At 40.1% G+C, this 12,757-nt stretch overlaps 1 protein-coding gene across 3 annotated transcripts in view; it reads right to left on the bottom strand.

Moving 5' to 3' along the window:
* Nucleotides 1–12,757, bottom strand: part of GBF1 (golgi brefeldin A resistant guanine nucleotide exchange factor 1) — a 109,195-nt gene that overhangs the window by 31,138 nt on the left and 65,300 nt on the right. For all 3 annotated transcript variants that reach the window (XM_031053065.2, XM_031053067.2, XM_031053066.2), the window contains exons 5-9: nucleotides 10,666–10,784; nucleotides 9,955–10,063; nucleotides 9,538–9,598; nucleotides 7,783–7,837; nucleotides 1,242–1,377 (exon numbers count right to left, since the gene is read on the bottom strand). In XM_031053065.2, coding sequence (XP_030908925.1) covers nucleotides 1,242–1,377; nucleotides 7,783–7,837; nucleotides 9,538–9,598; nucleotides 9,955–10,063; nucleotides 10,666–10,784 — 480 coding nt within the window. The remainder of the gene's footprint in view (nucleotides 1–1,241; nucleotides 1,378–7,782; nucleotides 7,838–9,537; nucleotides 9,599–9,954; nucleotides 10,064–10,665; nucleotides 10,785–12,757) is intronic.

Below are 12,757 nucleotides of genomic sequence, written 5' to 3'. Positions count from 1 at the left end.
CTGTTGTGTAGAAACACACCTGGGATCATTCACACTACACTGAATATTTTTCTGTGACAGAGTAAATGTCAAACTAGGTACTTTACACAGCTATTGTTTCTATTTTTCTGTCTGCTTCCTTTCACTGTTAACATTTATGTCTCAGCCACCAAAATGTAGAGTGAACAAGAGAGAGTATTTCACAGCCAGAGGGACTAATTTATCCAGGAGGGGTTAAAAAACAGTTATAGCTATTTGGTCTGCTCCCATACAACAAGAGGATAAGGAAGTTCTGCAACATTATATTCTTGCACTCACTGCACTAGTCTGCAGGCTGGGCCAAAGCACATGAAAAAGGATTCATGCGTATACTCATTGGTTTGCTCCCGTACAACAAGAGGATAAGGAAGTTCTGCAACATTATATTCTTGCACTCACTGCACTAGTCTGCAGGCTGGGCCAAAGCACATGAAAAAGGATTCATGCGTATACTCATTGGTTTCCTGCACACAATCCCTTTTCAGCTACTTTTGCTATTCCCTCTACTTCTTTTCCCCTACATAACTCTTCATGCCACCTTACCATATCAAGGCCTCTATTCTTCTCATAACAGTCATAAGCACAACCCTATTTCCCTGTCCCTTAATGAGTTTAGCCTTTTAATCAAATTTCATGGACTGTGGGTGCACACTTTCAGTCTTTACATCTGTAGCGAGTGATGTGTTCATTCACCCACCCTTGATACCTACATTTCTTTGCAGCCCTCAGCTCTACCTGTATATTTTCCTTAGTCATACTTTTCCCTCATTACCAATACACCATTTGGTACACCCTACAGGAGCACATGAAAGAATGTGTCGCTTAACTCAGCGATCTCCTGTTGCAGGAAACCTTCTCCCCCAGCTCCATTCCTCTTAGCTCTCCTCTTGCCAGTGTTTTTGTTCTCAGTCTCTTCCATGTACCTGCTGCATCATCAAACTTCTCTGCACCACACAGCTGCCACCCTGTAAGGCACACTGAAGGCAGAGAAATACTGCCAGGTTATCCACAGGACCACACTTTCCTCCATCAAATATCCTTCAAACACCTTCTCCTGAACCTGAAAATCTATAGTCACTGACCTAATATTAAAAACAAACAAACAAACAAAAAAAAACCCCAATCTAATGCAAACCAACATGTTAAAAGAAATTAGATAAAGAGATTCAAAAAGCGCTCCTGAACAGACACTGTCTGGTCTCTGGAAACAGGTTTCAACTTACCTGTGGTGTTACTAGCATTAGCTGCTGGCTGCTCTGTCCCAGGAGAGACCTTAGTTATATGGCGAGGAGGCCTTGGTGATCTCTTCTGTTTCTTCCACTTTGATGATTCGCTCATTCCTCCAGCTCTCATTTTCAACTGAAAACCAATAATCATTAAGAATATCAGCATAGCAAAACCACATAGCACAATGGATTACATAAGCCAACCCACAAACATGGTCTCAAAACTCTCAAAGTCAGGCAACAGTACTTAAATATATCACACAAATTAACCAGCATCTCAAAATAATGCAAACCAGCCCCTGACTCCCCATTACCCACATATTAGCCAACACTCCATGTCTGAATCAAGTGACAATTTACTACAGTTAATCTGCTGCAATATATGCTTGACAGTTTAATTATCACAGCACTCCCTCTTCCCTATCAGTATGTCCAAGCTTTGCATTAAGATAAAGAATTCTCTTAGACCTAGAGGCACATCTCAGATCTCTTTGCTTTTGCCAAAGTTTCCAGACTTCTAAAGGACATCAATTAAACTAGTTAGGTTTGATACTCAAAATTTCACCACCTATGCACAGAGGCTGAGAATGGGGCCTGAGCCCCAATCCCACATTACAGTGTGCAGCTCTGTCACTTATACCTGGGCTCAATTCATTCTTGATCTTCATAGCAATGCCATGTTCACTTTCCCCCAGGTATCCTTCAGTACTGACAAGTGTTTCTCTAACACTTCACTCACTCTTACTGCATGGCACATTGCAAATACTACCCTAGTGATTTAGAAACAAACCATATTCTGCTTTCACCTGCCTTCTATCATTACTCCTCTTCAGATTTAAATCTAACCTAATCCTTGACATCCTTCTTGACTAGACTACTTCTACTTCTTACACAGGTCTTTGATCAGGCAAAAAAGAACCCCAGCAGGAGTAACACAGACTGTGTGGCACTTGCTGGACTGTGCTTTTACTGCAAGCATGCACAGATGCTCCAGAACTTCCTAAAACCAGTATGACATTTAGCCACATGGACAATAGCAATGGCAGGCCTGAAAACAGCTTCCTTCTATAGTAAGTTCCTCTAAGTGCAGAACTGCACTTACTCTTGGATTTGTTAGCTGCAGTCAGTTTTTCTGATGCTGCCAGACCTCTTCCATTTGGGGTGAAAGTTTAACCACTGAACAGGTACATTACATGTAGTGGAAACCATTCAGCAAGTTTCAGTACCAGGTTCCCACCTGATATTCTTCTTTGTAGATTTATCATAGTTAAGTTGTATTTTAGGCATAATACTGCTTCTTATATCCCTAGCATCAGATTTAAGTTATCTAGAAGACAGCTATATTCTTTAGCTTCTTCCTTTTTCTGCAACTTGCCTCCTGCCAACTGCTATTCTTCTTACACGCAATAAATCTTCTAGGTAGGTTTTGCTACTTGTTTTTCTATCTCTTTCCCTTTTCTAGCTAGAATTTTAACTTGCTGTACATGGCCTGTCATTTTTTTTTGTTTAAACAAAGCTCGTGAAAATGTTATGTCCCAGTGCAGTGAACCATTTGTGTAACTTTTCTTTGCACCACAAATTCTATGTTTGATGACTAATCCCCAAGTTTTAGCTACACTACAGTTCCCGTGAGCTCATTAATTAACTGATTCATAATTACTTTGCTCGTTGTTACTTCTTCCAAATTTTGAAGCAAGACTCCCCTTCTAAATCACAGCTTCTGACAAACACTTATGTGACAAGCACGTAGCTAAAAATAAAATTGCTTCACCTCTATTAGTAGTTTCCTTTTCAATTTAAAAACCTCTCAAGCCTTAAATATTACCAGCAGTTTTACTCAAAGGCTTAGCTGCTAATTAGACCATACAGTTTTACCTACCAGCTGTTCCAGAAATAGCCCTATTTGTTTTTTTCTCCCTTTCCATCAACTTATAAAATCAAATCTTAAGACTTACAGTTCATTTATCAAACTACTCAAGTAGAAGAGGAAACCTTGAAGCATTATCTGTTAAACCCAATAAAGTCTGTTTCGCATAATTTCAAAATAATAGTTTGTCTCTAGGTACTGTATCCTGTTACCATGATTTGCTATGTAAAAAGTTACTTGCTAATAAAAATTAGGGGGTGGAGGGAGGCACAGAATTGAATCAGCAAAATGGAGCCAAGATATTATTATGAATTAACCACATCAGTCCCACTTCTTTTGCCCCTCAGTTAGACTATCAGAAGGTTCAAGCTGACAATTTAAGTATTACTTCTGATGTCCCCTTGCAGATACCAAATACAATCTCAGTTCAGCACTAGCCCTTTCGAAAAAGCACTTCTCTTCAGACACAGTATCAAATTTTAGTGATTGTCCTGTACTTTGTATTAACTCCAAGACTCTTCCTCTTGAGTGTCGTAAGATGTATGCCCATCTGTCATCATTTTGATGAACCAGTGCCATCTTTCAGATACTAAGTCACAACAGCTTCACATGGATGGGAAACCATTTAGTCAGGCAAGCAAAAAGACTAGCTGATTTTTAAAGAATCCCAAACATTTAATCTAAGTATAAACCATTCTTTATACTTCAGGGGTGGGGTGTATGTGGGGTGTTGACAATTTGACAGGGGAAATTACCCAGTAGGTCTTTTCCATCTCATACCATCCAGTATAACACATTCTATACAAAGAGGTATCCTTTTATTAGAATTACCTGCTAGAATTACCTAGCGCTACCTCCATATCATTTACTCCCTCCTGTTTTTCTTTTGCTATCTCCTATAAATAATAGGGAGAAAACTACAATGACAATGGCATAGCTTAAAAAAAATTGCAAAAGCAAACAGAAATGCTGAATAGAAATGTCTCACCAGTGCCAAGGGGCTGTACCTTGTTATAACAAACTCTGGGTTTGGGAATTCTAAAACAATACGTGTATCAAAGGACAACAAAGTAACATCTTTACTTTTGTATTTTGTATTGAATTAAAAGGTAACACTTGGTTTTTATGTTAGTATAAAAAAAGTGTAACATACCCCCCAACTTGTACAGTTAATCTTTGACTAAAGGATCTATTTATAATGCTTGGTTTTACCTTCAATACCAAGTGATTTCCTGATTTCACTAGAAAGCTTGGTTGCATGTTAACAGGCTGAGATTTTAAACCTAAGGTTTCTTTTGACTGAATGCTGCAGGTAAATGACATGTACTAGATCACTAAAATTTACTGAATTTTAGTCGTAATCTCAATTCTCCTTCCCTCTCCAATGCCCAGTGATATTATAGTTGCATTAGTTTTCTAATTGTCAGCATCTTTCAGATTAGATTAAGCTTGTACTTCCCCAGTAAACCTACCTGAAATTAGTATTTAAAAAACATTCTTTAGAAATCAGGGTAGAGAAGGAGCTCAGAGCTACTGTTCATTCCTCTTGGAACTCAGTGCAGATTCTATTACATTTATCTGAGTTACCTGAGTTTTACGTGTACACAAAATTGTAGAAGAAAGAAATGTACAAGACTCCAAATGCTTACTTTGATAGATAAGATTTTAACAATAGAACTCCAGTTAAGATCTAGGAAGGTGAAGAAAAACTTAATACTGCAAGATTCTTTTTAAAGAGTCTGTGATATCTCAGTTTTCTATAAGTCACCTTACCTGGACTCGTTTGTTTTTCCATAAGATACTGTAAGCCTCAAGAGAAAAGGGCAGGGGCCAATGATTAGTAACTAAAGTGATTATACTTAACACGAGCTCATTCTAGATGCAGCATGGAACTGATCAGCACACCAAGTAGCGTTCAAGACACAAAAGCATGCAGAGAGAACACAGTCCACAATCCAAGTCCTGGAGACACCAATGCATTCCAGTCATCTCACCTACCTGCCTGTATTGCAACAACTGATGAAGTTTATGTGATTAAAGTTATTTATGCATCTTTGTCAACTATGAACATAATCCAACCCCAAAATCTGTGAAAACTCAGACTTAGGTTCATCCGAATTCTCACTGCAGTATCCATTATTTAGCTACAATTTCTGCTGCAAAGGGAAACATGTCTTAGTGTTTCCTTCTGTACCACTCTGCTTAAACCTGCAAGTCTCCAGCCACTGCCTTCCCCAACTATCCTGACCACAGACACAAGACAAAAGAATGGCAAACACTTCTCTAAATGTTCTGCTCACCTCCTTTTGGACCATACAGAATTAATAATAGACAAGAACTATACTTACATTAAGTTTGTCAATCAGCATGGAAAACTGAAAAGGGTTCCATCTCATCTAGTTTCTCAGGGTTTCTATGACTGGTCCAAAACCAACAATCTGCACACCTACAGTATTTCTTTGGAAGTATTTTCTAGAGCAACTAGCAGGGATTAGCCCATTTTGTAATGCAGTTTGGCCCCACTCATCCTCCATTAGCAAATACTGTACTGGAAGCCGTGTTTAATTTCAGTAGAAACATTGTCAAGACATTGAAAAGGTACAGCAGCCTCCTTCCAAAAACTTTTATAGAGAGCTCTAAATTTTTTGGCCCTGTAACAAGTAACAAAGCTCAGATTGAGTCAAGAGACTCCTCAGATATGCTGCTACATCTACAAACAAGCCAGAACACACAACACTTTAGCCCGTCAGAGAGCAACCTGAATTTTTAATATTTCTTTTCTTCAGTTTTTCAGTGTCACAGGGGAGTTAAATCTTGCCCATGCCCTTCTGCTCCCTACTTCAGAGGATGCTGTGATGGTGTCTTAGGTGGCACTCACCAAGACATCGAATGCTGCAGTAAAAGAAGGGTCTCTCCCTCACAAGCCTGACCCAGCTGCAGCCACAACACTGCAAAGCAGCCGCTACATGCATTGTTCCCAAAAGCCATGCTGTGACAAATGAGTTGAGGGAGATCTGCTGCACACAACGTAACTATCTCTCAGTGGTGTTTACAAGAGAAGAAAGAGGAGAGTAAGGTAATAAGGGAGAAGGGAGAGAGAGACCTTCAGGTTCTTAAAGAGCAATACCCTCTCTAATTGGTTCAGGGCTTTGGGCTGTTCCCCACTACTTAGCTCCAGTTTGTTGAGGAGACATGAAGACATCTGTGAAAGAGGCAAATGTATGGTTTCAACAAAGCAAAATAAACCCAAAGAGAAAAGAAAACAAAACCTGGCAGAGTGCAAGGCTGCAGGGCAGACTCCTGGCATGCACAACAAAGAGATAATAACAAGGTAACTGCACAGACCAGACACAGGACACAGCATTACTTAACCGAGCTGGGAGCAGCCATGGCTTGGTAAGCGTAGCCTTTCTAAGTTCAAATTCACCTTCACTTTACACCTTCTGTATGCAGACCACAACAAATTCTGATACCTGCAGTACATCAGCCTGATCTCTTTTAGCTTTCCTTAGGTCAGCCTATCATCATCACAAATCTTGCCAGTTTTCTCCCACAGCAAGGGAAACAAGCAGTCATTAGGTTACTACACAAGCAGTAAAACCCCAAACTAGTTTCAGGTTCCTACATTTCAGATTCCTACAAGTAGCATTCAGTCCTCAAAACACTGCTGTACTGGCTCTGAAATGTTCATTTACCCAATGTTGCCACTTAACTCATTAAAAATAAAAACAGAGTGGAAATTATAACATATATAAGTAGTACATTCAGCACAAGTTCAACAATGGTCATTTCTTCTCTAGCACTTTTCTTCCCATCATGTTGCTCTCAGCACTAGAAACCTGTATATCATTGACATTCTTTACATGGAGTATAAAAGGATATATATATGCATATAAAAGTATATATGGAGTTCCTCAAGTGGACCTCCCTCCACTTAAGAAACTGTTACATTAACCATCATGTAAGGTTACATTTATGATATTTTTCCTACTGAATCCAGCTGCTGAAAAACTCACTGTAGAGAGGAAGATGGTGGTGTTGAAACCTGGAACTTCCACCCTCAGAAAATTGTGCATTTAGGGAAATGAAAAAAAAGAACAGAATACTTTTATTTGGCTGCTAATAGAGACGGCATTGCTCATGTGAACTAAGGCTTTTGCTACATTCTGTAGCTGCCCCTTCTGGAAGCCACGAAAGCTTTTTCTACAATAGCCCAATTTCATAATGCTTTCATGTTGTTTCGCCAGCCTCAAAAATGTTCATTTCTGCATAGAGAAAACTGAATAAATACATCCCAAGAGCTCAGCATTAAACCTGCAGTGAATGAAAAAGGATAAGAAGAAAGTTGGAGAGAGAGCAGAAGGCAGCAAATAATCAGATGACATCTCATCAGGTCCCATAACTTGCTGGGGTTTTCTAGCCCACAGCAGCTGATGGCTGTTCCCAGAATCCGGCTCACTTAGGCAGCAGTATCATTAATAAGATTCACTATTGGACAATGTGGGCTTAATCCCACAGAACTAATGAAGCTATGTCCATGTATGCGGTTAAACATGCTCTTTCAGTGAACTAGGGACTTGCAGGAATGAAGAAACACAAGTGTGAAAACAAACAATACAGAGATGAGCGCAAGCCTGAGACAAGAGAAGCCAACATGATGCTTAATCTTACCTTCTTCATGTTTGTTCCCATGTAGCTTTTAGGCTCTTCTTTAAACTGAGGCAACCTGAAAGGCAAAGAACAAGTTAAAATACATAAGCTTTCTTGCATTAACAGGGGAAAAAAATAGACTTCTCTTTCTAGTCATGCTGTTGATATTAGAACACCAAAATTAGGTTTTATTTACAAAAAGAGACACCCTTAGTTTCTTTTCCTGCCAAAATTTGCTGATGGAAAAAAGAGATATGAGGTGCTTTGCATGATTCACTGGTAATAGGCATTTGCTACATTGATTTTCAGACACTCATTGTTAATGGTGATACAAGTAGTTTCTTTTCCTTCAGTGTACATTTTCAGCAGTGGACTAATTAGACTGGTTCAAAACAGGTCTTCTTATGCTGCTAAAACCAGCACTGGCTGCTGAGCCAGTGTCATCCACACCAGGACTCTTGGATCGTACATGTTATTACTAGTCATGGCAACCCTTTTCATTAACTTGTAGAAACCTCAGCAGCTACCCCTCTATTGTGCATCATATAAACACAATTATGGTGCACAGTGGCTCTAACTTTAAGCTGAATGCTTTGAGCTAAGCAGTCACTGTCTCAGAGTTAAAGGAGGTAGACTGCTCTCACCTGGGCTACCAGGAGAGACAAATGTGTAGAGCTCTACAACTCTACATACCCTGCTCTCCCTTCTATTCCTTTACTACAGTTGTATCTTTGCTTGCTGAAGGGACAAAAGCACAGCTTTGGCTGTTTCTTATTCTGGAAAGCAAGATGGCCAAATCACCCCTCAGTTGCTGTCATTGATTTGCTTCTCTAATGCCAGCGTCCACAGGCACAGATGGCAGTGATGTCTCCAAGCCTTATCAAGAAGGACAGAGGATATACAATAAGTCATGAATATGCACTAAATAAAATTCACATATTCATTTGGAGAAAAAGCAATGCAGTCTCTCTTCTCTGACGAGATTGATTCTGACTCTGCCCCACATTCATCCAGTCCACTGCATTACACAGGGTGCACAGAGGAAAAGAAACAAAACAAGTGAGATCCCAACTGGAATTGAGTGTGACAATGGGAAAAAAAAATAATTATAAGCTGCGTTTCACAAACTGTCTGTTTTACTGCAATCCTTCCCTACTGAAAGTATTTCTATATCTTTACATTTCATTTCCACAATACCCAGAGAAAGTCTATGATTACTTCACTATCAGGAGAAACAGTTTTGAAGTTAAATAACTTACTAGAGCTTAAAGGGAGTAATCTTAATTAATTACCTGAAGGGCACTGAAAAAGACAGAACATTTGTCCATGACATCTGATCTCAAGAGTTTAAAATTCTCTTTGATATGTGAGGTCAAAGCTCTCAGCTTGAAATCAACATGTGGCTATTCAATACCATTTCTATTCTCTCTCCTGAAGAGACCTATGTTTTTTAGAGCATTTCTTTTTTCCTTTTTTTTTGAGTGAAGTTTGCATTCTCTGTCCTCAAACTGGTTCCCTATCCTAAAGCTCTTCATTACTTAGCTGTCCATCTCTTCTCAAAGGACACCTTAAACCAGGCAACCTTCCCTACCTCTGTCTCCCTGCAGTCTAACAGGATCAGCACAAGAGAAAAGTGCCAAATCCTTCATCCCCTTCCACCTCTAAATAATGACCATTTTGGATGATTTTTCTGAGGGCCCTTAAGTGGAAGTGTGGAATCTTTCTGTCCTTAGAGGGCCATCTCGGCAATGCTGAGGCAAACACAAGCAGGTTTACCTTGTGAAGAGCAGCTGCACCATGTCGACCAGAGTGTGCTCTGCAGATTTTCTCAATAACTCTGCGAAGACAAAAACAAATAACACAGGTGTCATTACTCAGTGTGATATTATCAAGAGGCTTCTCCAAGCAGACTCCCCTCCGAGCCTTGTTTACAGAGATTACAGCAAATTTATTAAAACCGGCTCCAACACCGCACTACTGCAAACGGGCCGATCATCACAAGGTGGCGCCACAAAGCTGGGGAAAAAGCAGTCCCAAGCTGGACCGTGAACTAACAAATTTTCCAGCAAGTTGTAGAAAGACACAGTAACATAAAGCTCAGCAGCTTTCCATGGCTGCACACCCTACAACAGAACTAGCTCATGCTGAGGAAACCCGACCATTTAGTAACTGCAGAAGTAAGAACAAACCTACCACTGAGTCTCATTTCAAAGCATATGCGGAAACAGGACTGCATGATCTCACACACAGATTCATTGGTGAGATGGGCTCCCACAGGCGTGAGCAACAATGTCCTCAAAACCTGCAATAAACAGCACACAGATGTCCCATACTTGCATGCATTTCCAAGAGGAAGTTAGCTACCTCAAGACAGACTGCCATGAGCAGACAACCTAAGGGTTTTCCAGAAGTTATTTCAAACTGAATACTTTTCTCAAAAAACAGATCAGGAGACAAGAATGATCTCACAGCCCACTTCTAAAAGAGGTCTGACAATGCTGCCTGCTACCCAATATTTAAATTCAGTAACTAGCTATCTGCTCAAAAGTAGACAGTCCGAAGAGGTGTATAGTTCATAGGTTTGTCTCTACAAAACATCTTTCTCAAAAATAAGTTTGAGATCCATTTTTGATTTACCCTCACTAACAGAGACCATGCACAAGGCAGGATTATTAACACTACCACATTATCAAGCTCCTTAATTTGAAAATAATTTTATTTAAGCTTTTAATTATTTTCATTTGGAAAAGCTTTTACCACAGGTATATGAGCCATCTGTTTAAAAATAAAGTCTGTCACTAAGCTCCACAGGCTCAAAACATTGCTCTCTCCATCTCCATGTAACAGGATATGTTCCACAACAGGCAGCAACCATTATAGTAATTACCAGTTCTCTCCACTTACCTGTAGGATTTTCATCAACACAACCTCATCGCTCGCATGATCTGTGCCCACAAATCGGGCATGAGTGACAGCATCTGCCATGTTCTCCATCCCCTCTGCTGTGCCCTCATGGCTGGGATCTGAGCAACAGAATAAAAATACATGACAGGGAAAGGCCACATACAGTCTATCACCTCTGTGGGGAGACATCTACACAGAGATACTTTATTGACATCTGCTTCCTTAATTTGTGTGAAAAGAGCAAAACTCGCCTCTCAGTAGCACAAAGTTTTTAAAACTTGAGCTTTCAGAAAGACTTTATCAGGAGTCTATTTACATTTGCAAAATGATGTAACTTAACAAGAAAATAATTCAAATTCAGTTACCACCAACTCTGTATGTTTTTAGATGTTAATTTTTAAGACTGTGTCCTGTTCCACACAACACAGCACAATCAGCTGTTAAATGTATTCTGTCCTTTCTTGGGAATGAAGAGAAAAACAGCTCTTAAACATAGAGAACCTCAAATTTTCTCCCATGAGGAGAAAATGCTGAACAGGTTCCACTAGACTGAGAAGAAAAAAATTGTCTCTTGTTCTACATCCTGCCTAAGCAATAGGAGTTGAGAAAGGAATGGACCAGTAGCTCTCCCCAGAGAAAACAGCAAACACACACAATCACAGTTTAGATATCAGAGTTGCAGGCCTCTTGCTTCAATCATTCAGCAATGTTCCTTCTCCCTGTTTCAGTATTTTGTAGCTACAAACAATGGTGCAGTTGAGAGAATGTTTAGGGCGAGATTGTTGCTAGTAACCGTATCTTGTGCCACATTACAGTGGCTTCAGAAAAGCTGTCTCTGGCTTTGATTTCATTCTCACTTAAACAATATAGCACTGGGCAAGAATCTTGTTACCTTCCTACCTAAACAGTCATTAGGAATTAAAGGAAACAACCTGAACACCAGTTAATACCTTATTACTTAGCAACAGGGCCTCTTGAACTCCAGTGAGAATGAAGCTGACAGAGGAATCAAGCAAGACCTTGTATACTCTGCAGAGGAGCTTTGCAGATTCCCTCTTTCACTTCAGTTGTGTTCACACCTAGGAGAGTCTAAGACCTAAGCATTAAAGAAAGCTGCCCTTATTGTGGTCCAAAGTGAGCAGCCACCACCATGCTGCAGGGATTCTGAGGGGCTGCAGGATAGGAAGCTTCTCACAGTTGCACAAACTGAAATGGCATCAACGGTACTTCAGAACAGAAACAGCACTTTGCCTTTGCTCTTATACATTCCTATTAAGAGCAGAGCTTGCCTACTTTTGGCATAGTTCTCTCTCACACACACTGAAAAAACTCAGCTTGCACAGTTGTTCAACTGGTTTATTAGTCAAACCCCTCACAGAGCTAACCAAGAAGTCTGTTCTAAGACCATTGGTCATGCTTGCTGCTACTGAAGCAGTAGCACTTAGTGGAATACCAAACTCTGATACTGGTAAGCATTAGAGAAAAGGCAGTTCTCCTTGCACCTTTGACAATGGCTTATAATCCAGTTAGAAGCTACCGCTCTTCTACCAGAGGCAATACATTCAGCCATATGTTGGTGCCCCATGCACTCTTATTCACAAACGGAAATCACAGGTTAAACCACTAATGGTGATGGAGGACCATTCTAAATTGCCTCGATTAAATGAGGCAAAGACCAATAGTGTTACAATGCCAGCACCTAGGTTAACATTACTGTTCACCAACCTCAGCAACTACAGTGGAAAGCACCTAAGGGCAACAAGAGGAAAAAGCCAATTGCTGCTGAAAAGGTAGAGCACTGCCACTTCTTCCAGTAGATGAGCTGCTCTAGGCTTAGAGAAACATTTAGTCTTAGTTATGGATAAACAGTCTGTGTGAAAAGGAAATGCAAGCAAGTTGTGTGTATGCTTCTTTAACACATCTATGACTACAGCTTTGCTGCTCTAGCCCTTACCTTCAACACTAATAAACACACCTCTCTCCCAACACGTAACACGCCTGACTACTTCAGTTCTGGTTCCCTGGAACAGCTCTGCAAATTCAGGTCAATTTATAAACCTCTTGAGTTCAATTAAAAGCACAGATACTCCTA

This window comes from Melopsittacus undulatus, chromosome 4, assembly GCF_012275295.1.
Source record: "Melopsittacus undulatus isolate bMelUnd1 chromosome 4, bMelUnd1.mat.Z, whole genome shotgun sequence".
Classification (NCBI taxonomy): domain Eukaryota; kingdom Metazoa; phylum Chordata; class Aves; order Psittaciformes; family Psittaculidae; genus Melopsittacus; species Melopsittacus undulatus.
The sequence above is the reverse complement of the archived record's forward strand: the minus strand, read 5'-3'. Positions and strand labels throughout refer to the sequence as shown.